The sequence below is a fragment of the Filicampus tigris genome, chromosome 18, assembly GCF_054856515.1.
Source record: "Filicampus tigris isolate MCC_2025a chromosome 18, RoL_Ftig_1.0, whole genome shotgun sequence".
In the NCBI taxonomy this organism is placed as follows: domain Eukaryota; kingdom Metazoa; phylum Chordata; class Actinopteri; order Syngnathiformes; family Syngnathidae; genus Filicampus; species Filicampus tigris.
In genome coordinates, this window is record NC_141234.1 from 2,277,978 (window position 1) to 2,304,916 (window position 26,939).

Sequence of the window (26,939 nt, forward strand, 5' to 3'; positions counted from 1 at the left end):
ATGCGCGTGTTATGAATCACAATGAATCGCAGTCACGTGTTGCCTTCATAAACCTCGAACTTTTTTCCTCCCATAATGATTGCTTTCCCCAAATCTGACCAAATGAAATATTATTGATTCAAAAAAACAAACATTTAGTTATAAACCAAACTAAATGTAACATTTCAACCACAATGGAAACATCTCAGGCATGAAAACAGAATAAAGTATAAAAGACGTCGTGGAATCTGCACGAGTTTGCGAACGCGGCATAAATTCCTCCACTCCGCTGGAGTGACGTCACCACCTGGACTACCCGGCCAAGATGGCTGACTGTATCCCGTTAGATCCGATGCGGAAGAGCTTTCGGAGAAGCCCCTACAACTACCACTCCGTCAGACAGTCGAGGTATTTGGCCTCTTTGCTGCCCTTTCAGCGGCCGAGTGAAGAGATGACGCATCAAAATGTTCATGTTTCCGTTATGGCGTCATCTTGGCGTGTGTTTTTGCGTGTGTTTACTGTGGCGAGGCTGCTAGCTTGTGTGCCTAGCCTAGCCTAGCATCCCCGCTGTTGTCGACTTCCGCCTCATTTTGTCTGGTTTTCGATGGCAGGTGACAGCCGGTAAGCGGCGATTAAAATCCATCATCTGTTAGCGCTGACGTTTTCAACGTTATTTTTGTCCGCCCCCATATTCGAAGTTGCCTCCGCTGCGCTTCCTGTTGTGCCCGACATTTAAAGACACATGACAGTCACAGATTATTACTTACTGGCCACTGACTACAAACTGTGGATATCAAAAGTCTACGCACCCATGTCCAAACGCCAGATTTGTTTCACCACAACATCAGTGGGAAAAATAAAGTTTTAAAATGAGTTATCGGAGTTTCACTTAATGTAAAAACCTAGCTTTTGAACAAGAGTGTGTTGACTTTCTATATACAGTTTAACTAAGTGTGAATGGGACTCAGGAGGGTTTGTTTGAAACGTTATGGGCCGAGAATGAGCTAATGAACATATCAGTGAGATCACAACGACAAAACCCATCACATGTCAACACCATGACAATCAAAAATGATCGGGTGTCTAACAGGCAATATGTGAATAAGTGGCTTTTTTTTCTTGGCCGTCGAAACAGGATGCCAAACTCCTCAAATGTAAACTAAAAAAAAATAGATCTATTAGTGGATTTTAAAAGGTGATAGCCTAGTTAGTGGAACAGCTTTTTTTTTTTTAGGCCCGATTAGTCGGCTGCCTAAACAGGCTGCTAAACACATCAAATGTTAACAGGAATAAGACAACAATGTGGGCATTATTGGTTTATTAAATGTTATGTTTTAATAAATGCCAAAATAATTTACATCTGACTAGTTATACACGCTGTCAAACACATGAAAAGTAAACACAAAAAATACCACAATGTTACTGGATTTTGATACAAGATGTAGTAAAATACTCGTCGTTGTTCTCTTGTTTGTGTTTCCTTTTGATACATTTTGCAGCCCGTAAGGCCACTGTAAGATTAATTGCTTGGCAGCGTTCACTTGATTGATCAATATTCAGCAAAATGATAACATCCAAGTTGTTTTGGGTATGACCACTCTTTTCCAAAGTCTGGAGGAAGACCCACACTGTCTTCGTGAAATAAAATGTTGCAATAATCAATTCATATTCCCAATGTTGAGGCCCTCACACATCATTTTGGCGTCTCCTAAGTGATGACTGTTACAATGTAAGACAAGTGTGTGTTGCATGTGCCATTCGGTCGCATCATTTGCATAACAGGTTTCTTAAGTACACGCCAAGTCTGTTTGCTTGAGTTAGAAAGCAAACAGTGCCAATGATGACTCGCACTCGGATGTGAGATCCCTCAAGTGTGTTTTGAATGCTGGCAGGTTCTCCATCGACGATGAGCCGTCCAGCCTGGATCAGATGCCCCTGATGATGTCCGACGAGGCCTTCGAGAACGACGAAAGCGATTACCAAACGCTGCCGCGGGCCCGAGTCAGCCACAGACGGTCAGGCCTCCGCTGGTTCCTCCTCGGCGGGTGGAGGGTTCTCTGTGGAAGGTTTGTCCGTGTTCACATTACAAGCGTTCTCTTAACTTTACACTTATCATTTCCTCTCTTTCTGATGTGGCCTTTTATCATAGTGTGACTCTTTGCTGTCCGCAGCCTCTTCAGGCAGCCATCTAGTTAGGCCGAAATTATTTAGCAATATATTATCTTCTTTATGTTATATTCGTTGTGTTTGTTAGATGTGTTCAGAGCCTGTTTTGGAGTTGACTAGTCAGGCCTGAATTATTTGCACAACATATTAATGAATACCATTGAAAATCCACCTGTCGCCACCTTCATGGCAACCTTTGATGTGTTTATTCAGCCAACTAGTCGGCCATGAATTATTTTGATCCACATATTTATATCGATTAAAATCAAAGAGTGCCTCTGTTGTCTTCTTTGTTTACATTTGCTGTGGTTGACAGCTTGTTAGGCACCCAACTAGTTGGACCTGAATTTATTTGTGCCAAATGTAAATAAATTATTTTTTTGACGTCTTGTTTAGGCTTCTGTCGACTTTATTTAGCATGAAAAACATTTTTGTGGCTTTTTGTCATTCTGTCAACGTTAAGCTTGGCATAAAAGTCGTGTGCGTGTACACGCGAGAGCCAGTTTAGCTTTCCAACGCACTGGTAGCTGTGCATGAAGCGCAACGTCACCAATCGAGGTCACCGTTTTGCCGCCCGACACGCATTCGGCAGCTTTTGATCCCCGAAAGGTTTTCACGCTGATACAAGGAAGTTTCAAAGAGAGCTCGCCGTTAGTTTGTACCCGGCGGTGCGTCTCCAGCCGAATCGATCGCGCCCCCTCCCCAACTCCTGCGCGCCCCCTCGCTAATGAACAAATTGGATTTTTCACAGCTGACCAGTTTGATGCTTTCCAGTAATTTTGTGTGTGCACTGCGCGGGATTATAAAAGGCAAATAATTCACGAGCCGACTAAGCCGCCGCTGTTCAAATGGCGGCGTTATTTAAATAGCATTCATTTGCTCAAATAATCTGGCATATGAATCTGGACGCCGAGCGCGCCGAGCGCACCGAGGCGGAGCGCTGCAAACACGGCCAAAAGTTGTCCCCGCCAAAGTTGATTTGACTTTTTTTGTTGCTTAAAATGTGGAAAAGCCAAGTCAATCACCATGACGATGTACACTGAGGTGAGGTGACACTGTAGCTACTCTGTCAGGGATTCGAAAATTTTTTGGGTACAGGGTCCCTCTAGTCTCCAGAGAGGATTTTTAAAATTCTTTTTAATCTGTATTAAAGTCAAAATTGAACAAGGGGGAGAAAGTCATATTTTAACTGAATTTTACTTTAATCTCATAATTCTACACCTCTTATTCTGCAAAATTACACCTTTTTGTTTTCTTAAAAAAATAGGACTATATTCTTGGGAAAATATGCATTTTTTTTTTTGCTGGCAAAAATAGCATTTTATTCCTGTAATAATAAGTTTTTATTATTATTATTTATTCTGACATGATTTACTGGAAATTATTTTGTGGAGCCCCGAAAGCTCCCAGGTTTTGAGAAGGCCTGTTTTATGTATTCCACGGTGACACACACCGTTTGTATTTTATGCTGTGGTTAAGCCACGGTGTCATTATTAGCAGGTGGGTGCATAGTGACACAAAGTCAAACCTGACTTTTTGTTTGCCTCGCTGTAATAAATCAATCTCGTCGGCGGGGGCGGGGGGGAACATCCCCGCGTATTAGCGACGCTTCGCTAACGGCAAACAAGGACGAAATTTGTCTGGAGATGCGACCAAGCACAGAGTGTGTTTTTGTCTGTCCGAGCTTTGCGGGGCAAATTGAACTGTGAACATTTCCTCCCCAGCGAAGACGCTAACCTTTTCACCTCACCGCGCCAAATGCTCCTCACGTGGAAAATAAAAAAGAGCTCATTTGTCGGAGGTTTGGCAAAATGAACTTAAGCAGTGATGGATGCGGCGCGATGCAGCTGCGAGCACACATTTGTTCTCTATCGATTCTACAATGTTAACTTATGCAATAAATGAAGCGCCCTGTGGCGATCTTTCTGCCATATCATCTCAATTTTTAAAGGGGGATCGAGGCAAGAGCCAAATACACTACAGCTGTTGTTGCTGTAGTCGTTTTGCCGTGCATCGTTCCGGATGAAATTGTGCGTTGTGTCGCCCCCTCAGCTGCTGCGATTGCCTCGTCCGAATGTGTCGGCGGAAGAAGGAGCTGAAGGCCCGCACCGTGTGGCTCGGCCACCCGGAGAAGTCCGAAGAGAAGTTCCCCAAAAACTCCATCCACAACCAGAAGTACAACGTCTTCACCTTTGTGCCTGGGGTAATGGCTTCACTTGTGTGATATACATTTTGGGGGTGGTTCCCTGCCTTGCTCAAGGGCATCTCTGCAGTTCCAGTTGCCTTTATATCCACCTTTCCATTGCTCATAAAAATGTATTTTTATTAGAAACAATATTTTAAGAAGTAAAAAAAAAAAAACATTATCACGAGATGATTTCTCATAAAAAGAATTGAGGGCTATCACACATTTATTACAAAAAAATATTGCTGGATATAACGTAAGGTAAAAATGCTTTAACTTTTCTCCATGCGGCCTTCAGTGGAGAAAGCGAAGTCATCCTTACCCTGACATCATCGCATATTCTAATGCTACTTAGCGTCTAGTCGTCGAATGTTCACACTGGGGGACAGTAGCGATCCGGCTTACTTATTAAAAAGCAAACGGCTCCGTAATTAAGAGGCTCACTCACTTCCCAGCCATAAAATGTCACCTGTCCATTGGAGACGTCCATATTCGAAACAAATGCGCCGTTTGTCTCCTTGCGCTTTGAATTATTAAACACGCGCAAATTGAGTTTAGCGTGCGTTCCCCCCGCCGCCCTAAAGGTCAGGGGGTTCATTAAGCGCCTATTGATCGGACCGGACGCCGCACTCTCATTATTACAAGCATTATTCAAAGTGTGACCTTAGAGCCCATTAGCGAGAGCTTTGCTACGTGTGATGTCTCGTCAAGTTTACCTTAAAACCACAAACGCGAGCTGTTGTTGCATCCTGATGATGTTTGGCGTCTTTGTCCTCAGGTTCTCTACCAGCAGTTCAAGTTCTTCCTCAATCTCTACTTTCTGGTGGTGGCCTGCTCGCAGTTTGTGCCCTCACTGAAGATCGGATACATGTACACGTATTGGGCACCGCTGGTAAATCCTTCTGGTCTTCTTTGTCACTCACGCTGTAGGACAAATAATCTGCTCTTTCTTAAAACGCGGTGACAGCATTAGGTATGCCATCGAAGATTTCAAACATGGTGGTTTCTTTATTTGTCAGGATGAAACGGGACATTATTAGAAATACCTCCTGAGTACAAAGCAATGAACTAAAAGATACAACCACAATTTTATGTTGAGAAAAGCTAGATTTTTTTTTTTTTTTTTTTTACAGTACATTCAGAACAGATAAGAAATAATAATAATTGAGAAATCAGATCTAGTTCCTATTTACATAATCAGCGTTGGTTGAGCGAACTTTGTGCTTGACGAGTGCATTTATTGAAAGCTGACGTGTCTTTCTTGTTCACAGGGCTTCGTGATGGCGGTCACCATGGTGCGCGAGGCGGTGGACGAGGTGCGGCGCCACCAGCGGGACAAGGAGATGAACTCGCAGCTGTACAGCAAGCTGACGCTGCGCGGTGAGCCAGCCAGCGACGACTGTTTGCTGACACCACGATAGCCGATACTCCACGCTATCACCGAGCACTCCCCGCGCGATTACCCCTGTAACACAAGTAGGCCCTCATGCTGTGATTGCATCGATTAAAAAAAATAAATAAATAAATAAAATAAAAAATATTTTTAAACGCCGCTAAAGATCGTCTGCCCCCGATCCCCTCGTGTGATATCCTTGTCATCGTGCTGTCACACCTCTTAGGCCCGCCACTATGAGACTTTGCAGAGGATATTGAGGCGATAAATATGAGGGTTACCGAATCGTGAAAACAGTAGTGGGTTACCTCATCACGCCAGCAAGAATCGATCTATGGCAAGGTGACAGAAAAACAAGAGCGAAATGCCACAAATCATTAGCACACGTCTATTAAAAGTGAAGACTCGGCTTGGATTTATGTGCTGTCGTTATCGGACTTGACGTCTTGTTTTTTTTTTATTTTTATTTTTTTTGTCCCTTCCCACAGGTAAAATCCAGGTGAAGAGCTCAGACATCCAAGTGGGTGACTTGATTATTGCCGAAAAGGTGATTGAAATGTTTGAAAATAAACCTTTCGAAAAGATTAAAAATAAATATATTCTACAAAAATCTGAACTACAACTGGTGTACTTAACAAATGTACATGATGCTACTGTATCATGATTTAAAAAAAAACCAAACAAAACAGAGAGCCACGGTAGCGTTTCAACATTTAATTCGGTGATTCTTTTGTATATCACTAGAGGGAGCCAGCACTTTGAGAATCATTGTCCTAGAAGTAATATTGTTCTTCCTTGTTTACTGCCCCAAGTTATATTTTTGTCCTTAAGAGTAATAAGTGTAACTTTTGTGTACTTTTTCAGGCTAGCAGTAAGTAGTGTTTTAAGTGTATTGGATATTATATTGTATATGTTTTTTCAATTCTTGTTTTTTGTACTGCATGTTCAAAATAAGTCGAATCAATAAAAAGTCGAATCGGTCAATCAACAGCAATATTCTTCAAAAACTACTCAGCCATTTTTTATTCTATTGAGAATTAAAAAAAAACCTTTTCATATAAAAAAAAGTGTAATTTTTTTTTTATTTGAATATCTATTATAATTGAATTTATAGTTCCTCGAATCAAATTACATAATGGTTAATAAATATTTAATTTTGTTTATACTTGTATTTTAAGTGTTCATTGTTTATGTATGTATTATTTCTATTGGTAAGAAAATAATAGAATATTTTTGTTTACATTGATTTTAGTTAATTGTATTTATTTGTATATCATTTCTGTATATAATAAGGTAATACATATTTATTTGCGTTTTTTCATTATTGTTAACATAATAGGAGTTTTTGGGGGTTACATTTCACTTCATCATTTCTCATTGAGATTAAATTGGTAATTTTGATTTTCCTCCCTTCTCCAAATGAGGAAATTAAGAAAAAAAATGTCTGCAAAGTGTAAAAGCTTAAATTTATTGGGGGTTTTTTTTTCTTCATTTTTTTTATTTTTTTAAATTAATCCACCTTCACCGTCCAAGTCAAGACCTTGTTTAATTATTCAGCAAGATTCAAATGACTTGAGCGACCGCATTGGGTAACTCTCCACCTTTTTTTTTTTTTTTTTCCCTAGAACCAAAGGATTCCCGCAGACATGATCTTTCTGCGGACGTCTGAGAAGAACGGTGAGCAGAGACCATATCAGCCTTAAATCCAATGAAATGATAAACGTGTGAGGGACGGAACAAACGGCAACCTGTTATGCGCCTTAACAAACTGTGTCGTGTTGGAAATGTGACTCCCGACTCTCCTCTTGCTCCGTTGACACGATTGGATGAGCCAGGCCTGCGATTCATATGATTTATGTCACATTGTTGGAGTGACGGATGAAGCGAATGAATCAATGAGCCGCGTCCGATCCGAGAGAACGGGGGTGGAGGAAATCCGAGGGGAAATGTTCCTGAAGACGCCCTCCCCGTCAATATATATGACAATAACATAACACGCTCGGCCGGGGAGTTGTTGACGTCTTTATGTCTTCAACACGCGCGGCGCATCAGCACATATTTGTCTTTCACACACCGTTCTGCCGAGGAGCGGTAATCATCCTCACGCTCTCCGTCATGGTTAACCCTCCAGGGGACGCTTTATGGCCGCCCTCTAGCCTGCCTGTCAGATAGCGGCCCGCATTCATCACTTTCCCATGGAATATTACCGAAGATCAATGCAGGTCGACATCTTATGTTGCCTGTCCGCCCGGGCCGTTTATTAGCGTCTTTATCAGCACGGGGGCAAAACACTGTAGCAAGAAGGGCTCGCTCTTTAGCGGCGCAAGAAATGACATATATGTACAAAAACAACCCAGTAGTTTGGCTGATAGTGAAAAATTATTAAGAAAAAGCTTCAAGCTGTTTATTGTCTAACTAAATATTTAAATTAGCATTAAGTGTATTCAAAACAACGACATGTCTTTGGAAAGTACATTTAGCTTAATACGAACAACCAATGCAAAACACCATAGACATGCTAACAAATATCGGTATCGCTGTAGACGGACAATACAGTAGCACTCAAAGGCATTTTTTCTGTATTCTCTGCGAAGAATGTTTATTATGGTATGTGTATAATTGTATTACACTGCTCCAGGTGGTCAAGGCCCACACTCCAGAAGGAGCAGCCCAATGTCCATTTAAATGGAGGCAAAAAAAAAACAAAAAAACGAAAGAAAATTGAAATATATTTAATGAAGTCATTACTGGTGCTTTATGTTGAACACCACAATGTTCAACCAAATCAAATGAATAATTTTGTCTAACAAAAAAAAGCCTACTAACTTATTGCTAATGCATATTGAGAAACACCATAAACCAGCTAACAGAATTTAGCAGTCGACGTAACTGTAATTATAAAGCTTCAGACAATTGCTACGTTACCTCATACAGAGCAGCAGCGCGTACAAAGAAAGCAAACAGCGAAACTCGCAGGCATATATTCTATCTGATCTTTTTCAGGGGCGTGCTTCATCAGGACTGACCAGCTGGACGGCGAGACGGACTGGAAGCTGAAAGTGGCCGTGGGATGCACGCAGCGGCTTCCGGCAGTGGGGGTAAAAGCACATGTCACAACTCATAAGGCCAAAATTCGGATCATATTATTGGCTAATGAAAAGTTTTGCTTCAAGACTAAAAACACAGCCTGCGGTGTTTATAAAAGCCGCCAAGGTGAAATAATAATGCTAATTTGATTAACACGGCGTCTGCAAATACTTATACCATATTACAGAAAACTGACTTTTGAATTGCTTCTACACAAATATTTGGGTTTGCCTAACCGCCTATTTAGTGTGAAATTAAACAACCAATTCAATCTTTTTTGAGTCACTTGCGTTCCGAAATATGTTCATGTGACATCACATGCATGGTAATATTGTAAAATGTAAAGCAGGTGTATGATTTATTTATTTCATTTTTAAATTAATGATGATAATTTGGTTACTTCATAACTGTCTCCGTCCCTCGTCAGGACCTGTTCTCCATCAACGCCTTCGTCTACGCCCAGAAGCCTCAGCTGGACATCCACAGTTTTGAGGGCAACTTCACACGGGTACACTTGTTTTATTTCTTTCCTGTCGAAAGAAATCCTCAACAGATAGTTGACAAAGTAGCAACAATGGGCGTCTTGTCTTCACGTCTGTCTTACAGCACACGCAGGCCCTGCTGCTAGCCAGCGAGCTCCCATCTATCCTGTCTTGCTTGCTTGTTGCTCTGAGTTTTTTTTTTTTTTTTTTTTTTTATTAATAGCAGATTAGCACAGCCCCCACAGTTAGGCGAGTCGCACTACAAAGGCCGGCTTTGTGGTCTGTCTTCACTCTTGGCCACACACCAGGCTTAGTGAGCGAGCACTTCCTCCACTCATTCATCCTCCACGGCCTTCCTTTGCATATCGTGTGCTTTGAGTCAGAGCAGGATGGAGGGGAGGTGGGGTGGGGGGGGGTGGCGAGAAAAAAAATTGGGTTCCCACAGACCCACACCAAATGAACTTACCTATTTATGAGGGCTCCTTTTTTTTTTTTTCTTTTCCTCCTCCTAGACTTTATGGAGACGTGCCGATGCGATGACAATGTCAGAGCGGTCAAGCGTTGGGCCGCCCCGCCATTTATTTTTCATGCACTTCTTCACCACTTTGTGAGGATTGACAGGATGTGGCTGCTTGGGTGTCATAATTATTATATCAGGCCGGCCATTTGAGATGAAACCGAAGCCGGCACTCACCACTCCGGACCAGACCATTTCCCCGTGTTTGGCTTTATTTAAGAGAGCAGCGGTGAAACGAGAGACACACACACGCACTCACTCACAAGGGCCTTATTTATCTGTGAAATCTCACCCACGTGACCTTGCTATACTTTTTTTTTGTACTTCATTTTAAAGGGTCCCTTTAGTACAGTATTGATAAAAAGAGCTACTGTGCCACTTAAATAACGAACAGTATTGAATTACAGTTGTAGTTCTTCATTGAAATGAATCGAAATGCCGTTACTCCATTCCAGCCTCTCAAAAACAACATTTTTTTTTTTTTTTTTTTTTTTTGCGCAATGTGATTTAATCAACCATTTTTGCTACATTTTTTTTTTTTTACTCCAATTAAATTCACACTCAGACATTGCTGTCGTATCTTGTGGGGAAAAAGCCCCCTCCTCTGAGTTCCCAATACTTTACTTCCATATGGTGACTGTGTGTTGTGGCTGTGATTTATTTATTTATGTTTGTCCGTAGGAGGACGCAGACCCCCAGGTCCACGAGAGCCTCAGCATCGAAAACACGCTGTGGGCCAGCACGGTCGTCGCCTCGGGTGAGCAAGTTTTCTCCATCCCCAGCTGAAGTCCCTGGTGTCAGTTGAGAGCGTTTGCGACACCCTCGCTCGCCATTGATTTGTGGTGAAACTCCCCCCCCCAAACCACACTAGCTCCCCCACTCTACAATGCCCTGACCTTGACCAGAATAACAAACACTCAGAGGCCTTAATTCACTGAGTGAGCTCTTACGTCATTATTGTCCCCACAAAAAGCCTCTCCGTGGGCGGCTCGGGATGCGACAACGAATAGTTGTCTGTGACAGTAGAGTATCGATACACAAAACGTCACATATTGTCAATATTGTGGACGTCTGATGTTAACACTGACATAATGCATGTCTGATTGATATTTCCAATTGGTCATTTTATCAAATAGTTTTCATGGTTCGGTATCCATACAAAAGATTTGATGACAAATTCAGACCAAATATGAGGTGAATCAGCACAAAATGAGTTTTCCATGGTTTGTGTTTATCGCATAGGTCATACTGGTAATTGCAAGAAGGAAAATATGTTGGGAGCAATTTATCACCTCTCAAAAACATTTCATTTTCATTTTGGCCTTTTCTAAGTTCCTGCCTTAAACTTCTGCCGGCTCATTTAATATTAATGACCCTTTAGTCCGTTGTATTAAGACCACCTTAATGAATTGGCGAGTAAAGATGGTGGCGTATCGATTGGCTTTTATGAGTTCCCACACGGCGTTTGTGTGAGGGCGCCCATCGTATTAAACGCCTGACTTGAGTGACAATGAGACACAACAAGGCTTCTCTGCAGCCTTTTTACGTTTCCTCCCATGCAGTTCATCTTCCTAATACGTGTGTGTGTGTGTGTGTTGGGGGTTCGTGGGCGGCCAGCTAATGAGCAGCATTACTCGTCTTGTTTGTTTGGCAGGCACTGTGATCGGGGTGGTGATCTACACCGGCAAGGAGACCCGCAGTGTACTCAACACGTCCGATGCCAAAAACAAGGTGACGGTTCTGCAGCTGCTTTAGCTCATTCACTGCATTTTGGCGGATCTTTCAAGACCAACAGGACATTGTTCTGTGACAAATCAAACGCCGAACTTACCAAAAGAAAGAGTCGACTCTCTTCTTTACCCAGAATGAAAATGTTCTCCTACCTGTTAACGTTCCAAAAATCTTTTTCCGTTCATCAATAATCGGCAGTGGAACATGAGCTGATTCAACCAAAAACACCGTTTCTGACCAAAAAGTGGAGAAAATGACCTTTTGTGACTTATTTTAAGGCAACGCAGGCTTATTTGTATAGCGTACAAGACAATTCATACTGCTTTACATAAAACATTAAAAGCAATACGCAAAAACAAAATATTAAGACGTTGGAAAAGTCAATAAAATCCTCTAAAATAATTTGTTTACAACTAAGCTTCAGCCTAGATAAATTAAAAGATGGCGTGCAAATGGGGATTAAAACGAGATCAAGGGTAGATTCACGGGAATCTTTGACTCACTGGAAGCCAGTCAAGTGATTTGAGGACAGCTACCTGGTTGAAGACCTGTAAATACACCATTGCAGTTATCTAGCCTACTGAAAACAAAAACACGAACAAGTTTTCAAGGAGGTGTTTTTCGTTTTTTGTTACCTTGACTTTCTAGATAAAGCTCCTCCTGTCAATGGGGAAAAGGTCAGCGCTGTTGGCTAATTACCCAAAAGGGAAATTAACTAAGGGGAGGATTTAAATGACTTTTTTCTGGCGAGAAGTTAATCCGGCACAATCCCCTGTCGAGTGTTTTGTTCCGAGAGATTGATGAAAATGATTCTGAGTGTCGGTTGACTGAGGTTTTGGCTGTCAGTTTATGATTTTTGTACTATGGGGGGGGGGGGAAGTGTGACAACTGCAGCTGTGGGCGGCTGGATTTACACTGCGTGCTTCTAGTGACATAATTCCTCTTCCAAAGTGGCTAAAAATCGGATACGCAGCTGATATTTGATGGTGCGATTGCAGCATAAACGCACAGCTCGCGTAGCATCGTAACGTCATGGAAATACACACATTGGTGACGGAGACAGTTAATATGAAAAGTCTACACATCCCTGTTGAAATGCTACCAAATTATTAAAAAAATGACACCAAGGTAAATCATGACAAAATCTGTACATAATCAAATGGAAAAATAGCAGAATGCGGTTTCAAAAGTGTGCACACCCTCATAACTGGGGGTGTGGCTGTGTTCAGAATGAACCAGTCACATTCAAACTCCTTTAATGGGCGTCAGCACACGACTACCAACATTTTAAAGGGCCTGTGGTTAACCCCAACTAAGGTTCAGATGTTCTAGTAGGCTTTTCCTGACATTTTTGATCATTAAGAAAAATGATTGCAGTAGCATAATGTCAAGAGATTATAACGTAACGAGTATAAGTTAATTTATATGAAATTAAATTGCAATTTGCTGTGTTTGCAGGTTGTTTGAATGTAAATGTTTAAAAAAAAAAATCGCAAATACACGTTAATTTAATGGGATTTGTGCACTTGGCCCATCAGTGTAAATCCAGCCTAGCATCACCTCAGCCCTGCAGTTTTGTGGAAGCCGGCTCCAGTCTGAGAGAAATTCAATATATCAAGGGGATGATGTCACAAGTGCCGATACTGTGAGCGGAGATTGCGGGCGTAAAAGTCGATAAAGGCGCGCGACAATGTTTTTGGCCTCATATAATCGAGGCGGGACAATAATCTGCCTGACAGGATGCCGGATGAGGATTGTCTCTTTGTGTGTGATCGTCGGACGCGGCCTCTCGGTACATTGTCGTGTCACAAAAAAAAAAAAGAAAAAAAAAAAAGCACCTCTCTCAAACTGTCATTGGAACAAGCCAGGAATCGATGACCGTTAATTCCGACATAGCACCAACATCTCAAGATAAAAGCAATATGTTGCAAGCTGAGCAATCAGACAGCTCCAATCGAATACAGCAGTACACACACGATTCAATAAAGATGAAATCGTGTACACGGGTGACAAAAGTACTCACACTCTGTAGTTGAGAGTTTGAGATGTGTGTGTTAGACCTTTACTTAAATAGAAGTAAAAAGGTGTAGACTCTGAAATGTACTTACCGGTAAGTAACAAAGTTAGGTACAATATCATGAATATTGTATCATTATTATTGAAGTTGCCACAACTTTTTTTTATTTTCTTTTTTATATGTCATGATGTCATCCGGAACTGTTCAAAAAAAAAATAACACACCTATTTTGACCAAGTTTAACGCCAAAAGTACCGATACCTGTGTTCAAAATGTAGGGACTAAAAGTAGAAAATGTTTGTGCTTTACTTCCCACCGCAAAATAAACGAGGACAAGCACTTGATTTCCCCGACTTCACACGCACGTTTCCAGAGCGCCGCAAAGGCCCAACAAATCACTCCTCTTTTAATGCCGAAGAGACGACTGAAATGAAATATGGTCTTTTATTCACTGATCACATCTTTAAGGTTGAGGTACTTGAGCAGCCCCCACCCCACCCCCCAACTCAGACCCGCCGCGACGGGCTTTATAATGACTTCATCCGATCCCCAGCCAGGCCTGTAGAACGTAGAGCGGCCATTGTCTTGCCTAAAGGGGATCCTTTTGCTTTTCAGATGTGCGCTCTGTCTTAATTTTTCTTCATTTTAATCCCACCATGCCCCCCCCCCCCCTTTCTCTATTTTCCTCAATAGCTCAAGCATGAACCTTGTAGTTGGGGCTCCCGCCCACCCCGCGCTGGGCTACTGGGAGTTTTAACATCCACTGATAAATCAGTCACACTGCTCTCCTGGGCCGGGCCGGTCCTCGGGGGAAATGTGCTTGGTGGGGGTCCAGTAGCAGTGGAGGAATTCTCCTTCGCCTCCCTCCCTGTCCGCTTCCTATTCATCGCAGCTCCTTGAGCGCAGGGAAATGTTATGTTGGTGTTTTTTTTCTTTTCTTGTTTTTTGTCAGCGCACTGCGTCACATGAAAGCCCTCTGTGTACGCTGCCAAAAATGGGTCGGGCGGCTTCTTTATTTGACATCTTTTTCCCACATGCTCTATTGGCTGTGAGACACACTTGAAAAATAAAAGGCAACTTTGACCCCGCCACTCCTCATCCCCTTTTTTTTGTCCCTTTTCTCCCCAGAGCCATCTCAATATGGGAACTCCTTTGACCCCTGATCGTATTCAAAGGGGACAATGTAGTTTGTAAAAAAAAAAAAAAAAAAAATGCCACCAATAACCTCGTTTGTCGTACACACGTTTTACATGACAAAAGCCAGCAGCTAAGAAAGTCTTTCATTGGATGTTTTTTTTTTTTTGGTGAATCGCAATATTAAAAACACCCCAAGTTGTGATTTGTGTCCGGGCAAACCAAAAACATGATAAAGTATGACGAGATGTAGTGAGCCAGGTGAGATTATTGTAACGCTGTTTTCAAAGTAATTTCTTGAGTGTTTCGTCTGTTTTCATTGGCCGGATTGAGCCTTATGAAGTCTGCCTAGCAACAACTGAAGAATAGTCAATTATTAACTGTGCATGATTTTATTTCCAATTAAAAAAAATAACTGTATGATCTCATAATTACTATACCTTTTTCCAAATAGCCGGTTGGAATTTTTTTTTTTCCTTTTCTGCAGGTGGGCCTACTGGACCTGGAACTGAACCGGCTCACCAAGGCTCTGTTCTTGGCCCAATTGGTGCTGTCTATCGTCATGGAAGCCCTGCACGGCTTTGTGGGCCCGTGGTTCCGTAACCTGTTCCGCTTTGTCGTGCTCTTCTCCTACATCATCCCCATAAGGTACCTCAGAGAAGCGCTTTTTTTTTCGTGCTCGTTTTCTTGACATAGCTGACACTTGCTGCTTCATTGACCGCCTGGCGCAGCCTGCGAGTGAATCTGGACATGGGCAAGGCGGCCTACGGCTGGATGATCATGAAGGACGAAAACATTCCCGGGACGGTGGTGAGGACCAGCACCATCCCGGAAGAACTGGGCCGGCTGGTCTACCTGCTGACGGACAAAACAGGCAAGAGAGGCCTTCTAGAAATGCACTCCCCACTTTTTTGTATCACCTCTAAACTGGACGTCAGGGTGATAAATCCGGCAGCCCTCGTTGTCTCAACCCGCTGATCAAGGTAGGAATGGATTTGGCTTTAGTGGCTATTTATCCAGGTTGATGGTTAATAAAATGAGGAGTCATCAATCAGCAGGAACCGGTTAAACCCTCTGGCATGTTCTGGCAGCGGCATCCCTTCATACGACACCATCGTCCTTGTTTTTGCCATGGATACATTTCCTCAGTTTGGTTGTGTTTTGTCTGCTAATTAGAGAGGACACTCCGTCTGGACTGGCAATGACGTTAGGGCCGGATGTGGGTTATGTGATGTATTGTGAGCACTCTTTGTGAGGATGTTTGCAGCCCAGGCCCCTTTTCTTTTCCAGCAAGCACTCCTCATTTTTTTTCCCCACATTTCACATGCTGCAGGTGGAACGTGCTCCGATCGAATCACCCTGAAGTATGGCGGTGCAAAACTGCTAAGTGTATTTATAAAGCTATCCATGTGACCCGCAGGCACCTTGACACAAAACGAGATGATCTTCAAGCGGCTGCACCTGGGAACCGTGTCCTACGGTACCGACACCATGGATGAGATCCAGAGCCATATCATCCAGTCCTACGCTCAGGTAAGTTGGGTTGTTATTGACATAAAAAGTCATAATCTTATAATAATATTTGTAGAAAATAAAAATAATAACCAAAGAAAAGAAGTGTTCTCGTGAGAATGGAGTCATAGTTTTTCTGAGAAAATAAATGGTGTATTTTCTAGATGGCTTTAGTGCTGTAAGAATTAAGTGATATTTTTCTTAACTTATTCACTGCCATTGACGGTTATGTAAGTCAAAGATCTGTTTTAACTGGGCTGGCAGTGAATGAGTATGTTGTGGATATTTTAAAACGAGACCATTCATTTGTGTCACTTTTATAAATTAAATGTGGGCCCTGAGCACAAAGGTTTTTCCCACCCGTTATCTATTAATAATAATAACAATAATGATAATGATGCATCATTATGCACATTGATTATTATATCATGATGATGCCAGCATTATGCTCAAAGGATGCCTGTCATTTCCCGTCAGGGCTCCTCCAGCGGCAGCGCCGGTGGCTCTGCCGCGGCGTCCCATAAATCCCAGACACCGGGCCCCAAAGTCCGCAAGAGCGTCAGCAGCCGCATCCACGAGGCGGTGAAGGCCATCGCCTTGTGCCACAACGTCACGCCCGTCTACGAGGCTTGTGGCGAGACAGAGACGGCAGAGGCCGACCAGGACTTCAGTGACGACAACCGCACCTACCAGGCCTCCAGTCCCGATGAGGTGACCCCCACCTCCCAAATCCATTGTTAATGCCGTGCCAACAATATAAATAATGCCAGTTTGTCACTTTACGAGCACGCAGTCAGAGGTTGCGAGCTCCCGGAGGAGGTTACGCTATTAAAAAGTCTCTATTGGTCCTTCTGAGAATTTATGACCTGAAACCAAAGGAAACAGAAAACAATCCCCAAATCCGTCATGGAGTGCGGTCTGATTCGTGCTGGTTTGTTGTTCGGGTTCAAATGAACATATTCATCGCAGTTATATCCAATGAGGAACCCCTTTCAAAATCAGACCCTTATGAACTACGGAAGAAGCTAAAGAATGTTTTTTTTTTTTAATTGTCTTGACAAATAAACTTGAATGAATTGATATAACCAATAAATAGGCCAAATGTTAGCGCTAATTGCCAAGTTGTGCTATCAGAAAGCAGTTCAAAGTACAGCTAAATCTCCCTCTGTTGTCTGCCTTTCCTCCTGTCCCGGCTGATGTATATATTTATTTACATCCCCTCACCCACTAGCACTGCACCCCAAATCCATCGACTCGCTTGGCTTGATCAATATTTAATTTACTCTCCGAGGTGACAAGAGGCCCCCTTCCCTTTCTTCTGTTGTCTTTTGTTCTGTCACTCTTTTTTTCTTGTCACTTTTTTTCCGCACGGTCATTGAACGCAACGTCAACCTTAATGATCTTGCCTCTGCCCTCACCAATGCAATGGTTGGGGTCCGCAGGTCGTAGCTTTGGGGGTCCACAAAATAATTTGGAATAAATGCTGTTGGGGATCAGCACAGCAATAAAACAAACTTAAAAATTCATTTCATTACTCCTCCCTACCTTAGCTTTGGGCCAATGAAAAGATCTGCATGAATAAAGTCATGGCTTTATTTTCATAGCATTATGACTTTTTTTTTTTTTTTCTCTCGAAAATAAAAACTTGTTACTTCCTATATCAATTAGGGGTACAGGCGTGTCGGTTATGTTCACCTGGAATAAGGAGGTCCAAGGCAAAATTTGCCTGAGCACAAAAGATTTAAGAACCCTTCTAATGTAAGCATTAAGATCAGATTAGATGCAAAGTGAAGTGCTAAATTAGATTGAATGACATTTAGATGTAGTGGCCGTATGCATGTATGCAGCTTTGTATACACACACCGGATAATGATTCACATGTGTTGAGTAAAAAAAAGGCTGCTCAAAGTGTGAGGTGTGTGTGTGTGTGTGTGTGTGTGTGTGTGCGTGTGCGTGCGCGTCCGTGCGTTCGTGTGTGTGGGTTGAGGGAGGGAGGGAGGGAGGAATGGATGACTGGGTATTAACAGGAAGTCCCAATTTGTAGGTCAGAGTATAATAACAACCTTTGAGTGAGCAAAATTGAAAATGAAGCCATTGAGAGTTGAGTCGTGTGCAGCTGAACGCTCGCTCACTCACTCGAGGGGTTTGTGGTGGGGGGGGGGCTCAGAGTTCCTGCCGAGGGGAGACAGAGGAAGGGGTTGGAGTTTGGTGTGTGGGGGGAACAGGAAAGCGCTTATTTGGTGCTCAGTGCGATACGATTGACATCCCATAATGCTCTGATGTCTCAGCACGGGGGTCTTTTGTCTCAATATTTCATTGATGTGATTCAAACGTAACAGACAGCATTTAAAACGGTTAGGACTTACAAAAAGTTTAATAATAAATGTTTCCGGCCTACGCTGATAATTGTCCTTTCAAAATCATGAATAAACAAGTGTCGGCTCACTTTTTGGCAAGATCAAGGTTTTATAGTACTGTATGTAGACAAAGACTAAGATATCAATAAACAATCAATGACTAGCGGTTGAGGCTAACAAAAGTGTTACACAAGCATTTGGCTCACTATTTGTCAAGATCAAACTACTTTCAAGCATGCACAATAGGTTTTGGTAGCCTGTCCCAAGAAATCATTAAACAATTAGCAACAAGTGTTTGAAGCTAACAAAATCGGTTGGGCAAATAGTAGGCTCACTATTTAGCAACACCAAACTCCTTTATTTTATATACAGTAGGTTAGCTACAAGTGTCTTCTGAGGCTAACAAAAGTAGTAAACGGTGGACTCACTATTTGGCAGGCATTAGGTCTGTCTCGCAGCAGTTTATAAAAGTGAACAATGTTGTAGATAACCGACCACATCAATCATGTGCCCACAGGTGGCGCTGGTGCAATGGACGGAGAGCGTGGGCCTGACCTTGGTGAACCGAGACCTGGCCTCCCTGCAGCTCAAGACGCCCGCCGGGCAGATCCTGTCCTTCAACATCCTGCAGATCTTCCCCTTCACCTCTGAGAGCAAGCGCATGGGCATCATCGTCAGGGTCAGAAATTTCTTTTCATACGCGGAATCGTCAAAGTTGGTACGAGACCTTTTAATGTTCTTCTTCAAAGGTCTAAGAGCTTTGATGATGCAATAAAAAAATATGGGATGACTAGATCGAGCTATCGGCAAAAATTGATCTGCATTCAAACTTGCTTTCGTGGCTGACAGGATTCTTCGCTTGACAGCTATCCATTTTTAATGAAACAGGCCTACGTAAATGTATATAACCTAACCATGGTCAATGGTTATTAATTTTGCGAAAATAGTAAACCCCATAGGGACTGAACATTAGTATTGATTTGTGAAACAATATTTAATGGATTGGTGAAATAATAATGAAAAAAGGACCATGAACAGGTTTCATTTTTTTTAAACAAACTATTTTACATGAAATTTAAAAAAAAGGAAGTAATGATAAGATAAATGTGTTTTTTGTTTGATTGGTAATACTTTCCCCTCTTTTGTTAACTCGAGTATTTTGCCGTCCAGGAGGAGTCGACAGGTGACATCACGTTCTACATGAAGGGCGCCGACGTGGCCATGGCGAGCATCGTCCAGTACAACGACTGGCTGGAAGAGGAGGTGACCATTCTAGAATGCATGAAAACGGCGTAAACAACACATACGGTTTTTTTTTAGGCGTTATTTCCGCCCCGCCATCAATATTCTCTGCTAATCAGGACGTTCACCGAGAGATCAACGGACCGCGTCGACGCCCGCTCGAAGGTCTATGTTCATAATAATCATATTGGCATTATTGAGTCGTTAACCACCGGGGGCGGTTTTTGATTTAATTAGTGACCCAGATAGTGAGTAATTGCACTATGTCATATTCTCAAACATCAGTAGCTAACGATGCCCCCGTCGAGCGTGCTCGTCAATAACCAATCAAGCCCTGATACCCAAAAATGAAGCGGCATCCGTCTCCTTTTGTTTTACCGCGTCCTCTGCGGTGTACCGGCCGCGGGCCATTTTACTGCGCATGGGTTCGTGTTGGTGTTGGGATGGACGCATATTACTAATCGGCCTCATGTTGGATTACTTTTGTCTGAAATCTTGAATGAAAGCTGAGGTGGCAAAAGTGCACTTAGTTAGATTGCGGGGGGGAAAAGACTCTGGTACTGACTGATTCAATTCCTGTACTGAAGTAAATCTCACATTAAAAAATTACTGCATCTGAAATATCAAATAGAAAAGTAAAACTAGCCAACACTAGTGCTGAACGGTTTTGAAAAATAACCTCATTGTGTTTTTTTTTTCCCCCCGATTGACATTTAATGATTTTTTTTTTTTTCTTTCAATTTCCTCTTCCCAAATATTTTCTTTAACAACCAAAAGCAATATATTCATCTGTAGTACAATAAACAGTATCTGATTACACACAAATCTTTTGGTTTTATAGGTTAGCCTTATGCTCAAATAAAGGCAAATGAACCATGAATTAATATAAATTAATAAAAAATAAAAAATCAGTGCATCTATTTCAATTAGAGTAGTTAACTTACGAAACTTTTTGACTTTCAGTCCTTTAATTTAACTTTGCAAAATCCTACAAACCAATTGTGGCGTAAACTTAAATCAGGAAGTCATAAATGAGATTACAACAATAATGCAAACACATTTGTTTTTTGGGAACTATTGTATTTTTTTTCCCCAAATCGCAAACTGCACAATTTGAAAATTGCATTCTACCACATTGTAGTGTCGATTTGATTTGGATTGTTCACCACTGATGAAACGTAATGACAAAACAACCCTAAATTGTTCAACATTGTTGTTTGGTTCCTGTCAGTGTGGCAACATGGCCAGAGAAGGTCTGAGAACGTTGGTGGTGGCCAAGAAGTCGCTGTCTGATGAGCAGTACCAAGACTTTGAGGTACAAAGCTAGCCTTCCATTGGCTCGTTCGCCGACTTGTGACGACTTTCCCCCGCAGAGCCGATACAACCAGGCCAAGCTGAGCATCCACGACCGCACCCTGAAAGTGGCGGCGGTGGTGGAGAGCCTGGAGCGCGAGATGGACCTCCTGTGTCTGACCGGCGTTGAGGACCAGCTGCAGACCGACGTCAGGCCCACGCTGGAGCTTCTCCGGAACGCTGGCATCAAGGTGCGGTCAGCGAGATTCAAAAAAAAAAATGTTGGCCAGTTGAAATGGATTGAAAAGTATCACTTTTTGTTTGTTTAGATCTGGATGTTGACCGGGGACAAGCTGGAAACCGCCACATGCATCGCCAAAAGCTCTCATTTGGTCTCCAGGAACCAGGACATCCACGTTTTCCGACCGGTACGTGCTTTCACTACCCCTTGTTTTGGAGCTGTTCATTTTGTTAGTTTTTAGCAAAAATAGCACTGTGTTGTAAGTGGAAATATAAAAACAAAATCAAATTGATTGTAACTAAATGGATTTTTTTTTAAGTGTAATAAAGTAGAGTCTCACACAGTCACTATAGAGGCGTGGCCTCCCTTGAGAGTGACTTGTAGATCGCTCGTACGAGTGTACCGTACGCATGCGGTTGTGCTCGCCACTGTCCAGGTGACAAACCGAGGCGAGGCCCACCTGGAGCTCAACGCCTTCCGCAGGAAGCATGACTGCGCGCTAGTCATCTCGGGCGACTCCCTTGAGGTGTGCCTGCGCTACTACGAGCACGAGTTTGTGGAGCTGGCGTGCCAGTGTCCCGCCGTGGTGTGCTGCCGCTGCTCGCCCACGCAGAAAGCCCAGATCGTCACGCTGCTCCAGCAGCACACCGCCAACAGGACCTGCGCCATAGGTGAGCCGGGCTGCACTAATGCCACCATTACGCGTTTATGTGCTCAGTGATATCGATTTGTTTTGGGGTTTTTTTGTGTGTTTGATTTCGTATGCGACAGGTGACGGCGGGAATGACGTAAGCATGATCCAGGCTGCCGACTGTGGGATTGGAATCGAAGGAAAGGTAAATGTCTTATCACGCACTCTGCATCCATTTGTGCCATTTATCTTCTTCTTCTGGTGTTCTCATTTGGTGCTTCTAACAGGAAGGCAAGCAGGCCTCGCTGGCGGCCGACTTCTCCATCACGCAGTTCAAGCACATCGGCCGCCTCCTCATGGTGCACGGCCGCAATAGCTACAAGCGCTCGGCGGCCCTGGGGCAGTTTGTCATGCACCGGGGAATGATCATCTCCGCCATGCAGGTACCCTGAGCCTCCCCCCGTCTTTGCCGCTCTTTCTATCAGCTGCTTTTGAAGTCTGACTGTTGAAGACCATTTCTGAATCTAAATCCTATTTGAAATAAAGCTAATAAGAAAAATGAAAAAAAAAAAAAAAAACTCAACCAAAATCTTTGAAAAAATACTCTTAAAAACAAACAAACCTGCTCTTAAAACGAATTAAGACTAACAGAATTTAGAAAACAAAAGTCAAAACGACATAAAAACTAACTATCATAAAAATCCAAACGCTGCTAGTATAGTCTGGACATAGTTTGAAAATGGCAGATCTTCATCCTACCTAGCTGCAAATCATGGGTGGTGAAATTCTGTGTTGGGGGAGTGGTGTTATGTAAATTAGCCACACTGTGATGTCACAGTATGGTTAAAATTGTTTGCTCTCACATATTTTTGTCACTTTTTTTTATACTCAATTGACTTGTTTTCTCCCCCGTCAGGCTGTCTTCTCGTCCATATTCTACTTTGCTTCTGTTCCCTTGTACCAAGGATTCCTCATGGTTGGGTATGTCTCTTTTTTACATCTCTTTTTTTCACGTCCCCTGTATCGCACTTTATTTTCTATTTTTATTTTTGTGTGGCGCCTCTACTCGTCTGTGGTGGAATATGGTCGAAAGGTGCGGTTTATAGCAATCGTTTTTACGGTACACTTAAGTGCCCTTGCATGCGGCGGTCGCTTAATGTGCATTTCAGCCGTTTCTTGAACACCGGGAGTACGTCAGCACAATTGCTGTAGGCCGCAGCTCACATCCAGTAAGTCAAGGTACCGCGTGATTCCTTAGCGCCTTTTCTCACTTGCACAGTTCTCCAAACAAAAGCAAAGCGTGCTTATGTCAAACTTTTTTACTTTCACTCTAAAACTGACACTGGCTAAACCCAATAGCCAAACACCAAAATGTTCAACCAAACCGTATCATCACCTTTGAACCGCCTGCGCGCAGTTACGCCACCATCTACACCATGTTCCCGGTGTTCTCGCTGGTCCTGGATCAAGATGTGAAGCCGGAGATGGCGCTGCTCTACCCGGAGCTCTACAAGGACTTGACCAAGGGCCGCTCGCTTTCCTTCAAGACCTTCCTGATCTGGGTTTTGGTCAGCGTGTATCAAGGTAACGTGAAATTTCTCATGCCAAGTGCCGGGCTCCCCCGTTGCCCCCCACCCCCTCCTCGCCGTCAGACGGTCTGTTTCTCAAGTGTCTTAAGTTTCCAGCCCCCATCGGCTGGTACAATGCGTGTAAAAGGATAGTTGTGTAATGGCTAAGCCGTGCAGCCAGTGGGAAAGGTCTGCGCTTCTGCTCAGGCATGACTTCCTGACAGCTCGGCCTTTTTTAATTAAAGGCCACTCGCGAGCAGGAGGGAGGGAGCCTGGATTTGAAGATGATATGGGATGGAAGAGAGTGAATATGAAGGAGCAGACGAAGGCAATTTATTACAGAGGTTGACCTGCCGGAATGTGTTGCATGCAAAGCGATTATGTAATCAGGGAAGGCTGTTAGCTCTGCTTTGTGTTGCGTTGTGGCTAAATGAAAAGTTAGTGACATAGCGGTATCAAACATTTCCAATGATGGCTATTTTTTTTTTTTTTTTCATTAGACTTTAATTGATCTTTTTGAATTGTAATTTTCGTATTTTGTTTGATATTTCATATCTTAAAAAAATATTTCATTGACGTTTTGGGAATGTTTTGCTTGTATTGTATCATTGCATGTTGTTCCACGCTGGCCCGCCGCCACCAGGGGGCATCCTGATGTACGGGGCGCTGCTGCTGTTCGAGTCGGAGTTCGTGCACGTGGTGGCCATCTCGTTCACGGCGCTCATCGTGACCGAGCTGCTGATGGTGGCGCTGACGGTGCGCACGTGGCACTGGCTCATGGTGGTGGCCGAGTTCCTCAGCCTGGGCTGCTACTTGGCCTCGCTCGCCTTCCTCAACGAGTACTTCGGTGAGAGACCCTCGTCGACGTGTACGCGTCTTCTATTTGGATATGATGTGTGTGTATATATGTGTGTGTGTCCTGTTGGCGTCCTAACCTTGACGTGCTGCTCTTCTCTGGCTCGCGTGCGGGCCTCAGGCATAGGCAGGGTGTCCTTTGGAGCTTTTCTTGGTAGGTCGTCTCAAGTCCGTCAAGTGGTTTGTTTTGCTGTTGGTGCTGTGTGACCTTTGCATGCCATTCTTTCATTTTCCTTCCAAGCATTCATCCTGTTTGTTTATTTGTTTGTTTTACCTCCGCTAAGGAGGCTACTTTGGCATCATGTGTGCAATGTGTGCCTGTCTGATGTCATTGTCCCGTGAATGACACACTTCTTTAGTTCCCAAGTATGTTCAACAGAGCCAGCATACTTGAGATGCATCTTCTCATTTTCCAGGGGGTCCCTGCAATAGAAAAATATAATGGCCAGTAATACAGTCATAATAAAAGTTTAGCCCATTTTTATTTCACATCATTGGATACTCCAGTAAATACACACAGTCCTTAAAGTACAGTATTCACACACACAATTGAAGTTGAGTAACAATTATATATGTTTCTATATTTTATTAAAATGTGTATCCAGTTTAAATAACTCCCAATAAAATGTTTGTGCTTCAATTATTTACATTTTCGTTACAAATAATTATTTTTTTTATTTATAAACACTTCATTTTTTAGTGTTTTCAGTGTTACTCTTTGACCCTTTACACTTTTTTGGATAATCCTTAATTTAAAATAATCCTTATTTTAGTTTATGTGCACTTTATATTAAAAACAATGTATTTATATAGTTTTTCCTTTGGCCATCAGCAATTCTATTTCCAATCCATTGAAGTTTTTCATTGTGCTGACTCTTAGGCGCAGTACTACGACTTCTGTCCGCTGGGTGGCAGTCAAAGCTTGCCAATAGGCCTGATCTTGCCTCTGTGCGACAATGTTCCGCTTTTGTCTGTGGTTAGTGTCTTTTTGTTTTAAGATTTTTCCTGTGTTTTTTTTTCATCAGACTTGAGCTTCATCACCACGTGGCCTTTCCTGTGGAAGGTGGCGTCCATTACGCTGGTCAGCTGCCTGCCGCTTTACATCATCAAGTACCTCAAACGGAAATTCTCCCCATCCAGCTACTCCAAACTGGCCTCCTGAGACACACACGGAAGCCATCTTGTCACCATCTTCCACACACTTTTTTTTAACTGCCACAACTCTTCGCCGCTGGATGTGGAGGTCAGTGATGATTTTCTTTTTTTTTTTTTTTTTTGGATTGACATCTCTGAGACTTTTTGGTATTACTTGAACGGAACGAGCACAAAAAAATGAAATGATCTTTTCACACATCAAAATGGCCGGTTACAAGGAGTACGCACCTCAATCCAAAGCTCCAAGTGTAATTTTTATACTTTTATATACATTTTTTAAGTGTTTTTTTTTTACTGAAAGTGCAATCAGGGTTGTCTGGAATGAGTTTTATCATTCGCGGCATCCCCATTTGCATTTCTGCTCGCACATATCGTTTTTCAAGTGTTTGGGAAAAAAAAAGCCGTACTAGTTAATATGTACAGAGAATATGTAAAAAAAAGAAAAAGAGAAAGTGGTTGTTGTTTTGGAAAACTGTCCTAAAGGTTCATTCCTGTGTTGTTGTGTTGGAATGTTGAAATGTTGTTTTGGAAAAATTGTCCTAAAAGTTCATTCCTGTGTTGTTGTACTAATTTTTTTTTTGTCCCGCACTGTGAGTTTCCAACTGTTGCTGCTATATATGCTGTTCTATTTCCATTCAAGATTCAATAAAAAATTAAATATTGAAAATATGTTTGAAATTCTCCCTGTAGTGTTGCCATTTGGCCACTAGATAGAGACAAACACCAAATATTTGACGGACGATAGAGCTTCATTTTGTTGACCAAATTTAGCATGAATATAATTTTAAAGAGAACCAAATTTTTCTTATCACCATATGTGGACACAAGAATATACTTTAATATACATTTGAATGAAATTGTTTTGTTGTTTGGCTTGGTTGACTTGCTAATTCTGTGCTGGCTGTCAGGAATTAACATTTACAGACTGCATTTAAACCAACAGACTGTCTTTATAAATAAAAAAAATGAAAAATAACTTCATTATTTAAATAGGGAGAACATGCAGAAATATCAGAAAAATCAAACAGCTGGACACCTCAACATTTACAGACTGCCCTCAAACATCAACCTCGTCTCTTTAAGCCTGAACTAAAAAGATATTTGATGGTTTCATTTCTTGAATCAAAAGGAAGAAAATATTGGCAGATAATGTATTTGCCCATTCCCACTTTTTTACTGTAGCTTGCAGTGTCAGCATTTGGCCACCAGATGGAGACAAAAATATTTTGGCTACCACTTTTGACGACTGCACAGCTTGATTACTGTGTACTTAAATGTTCTATGAAGGGATTTGTGTTTCTTATCATTTAAAATCATGTCTGTTATTACTAAGGGAATATTTTGGAGCGTTTTGGTGACCAAATACTTAAGCTGCTGACCTTCTCATTCAAGAT

At 42.4% G+C, this 26,939-nt stretch overlaps 1 protein-coding gene across 2 annotated transcripts; it reads left to right on the top strand.

The window, feature by feature from the left end:
* Nucleotides 1-233: 233 nt before the first annotated feature.
* Nucleotides 234-26,241, top strand: atp9b (ATPase phospholipid transporting 9B). 2 transcript variants are annotated; one of them, XM_086014801.1, is made up of 28 exons: nucleotides 234-387; nucleotides 1,872-2,045; nucleotides 4,198-4,348; nucleotides 5,109-5,222; nucleotides 5,602-5,710; nucleotides 6,212-6,270; nucleotides 7,349-7,400; nucleotides 8,727-8,821; nucleotides 9,238-9,318; nucleotides 10,491-10,566; nucleotides 11,464-11,540; nucleotides 15,179-15,339; nucleotides 15,423-15,565; nucleotides 16,112-16,224; nucleotides 16,681-16,914; nucleotides 19,078-19,239; nucleotides 19,731-19,823; nucleotides 21,034-21,117; nucleotides 21,176-21,346; nucleotides 21,425-21,523; nucleotides 21,773-22,007; nucleotides 22,108-22,172; nucleotides 22,255-22,410; nucleotides 22,884-22,948; nucleotides 23,385-23,551; nucleotides 24,179-24,382; nucleotides 24,512-24,544; nucleotides 25,416-26,241. In XM_086014801.1, the coding sequence occupies exons 1-28, from the start codon at nucleotides 305-307 to the stop codon at nucleotides 25,550-25,552; spliced, it is 3,393 nt and encodes a 1,130-aa protein (XP_085870927.1). In that variant the 5' UTR covers nucleotides 234-304; the 3' UTR covers nucleotides 25,553-26,241. The 2 variants fall into 2 exon arrangements, with proteins under 2 accessions (XP_085870927.1, XP_085870928.1); XM_086014802.1 differs by lacking the exon at nucleotides 24,512-24,544 and having other exon boundaries at nucleotides 25,416-26,237.
* Nucleotides 26,242-26,939: the final 698 nt, after the last annotated feature.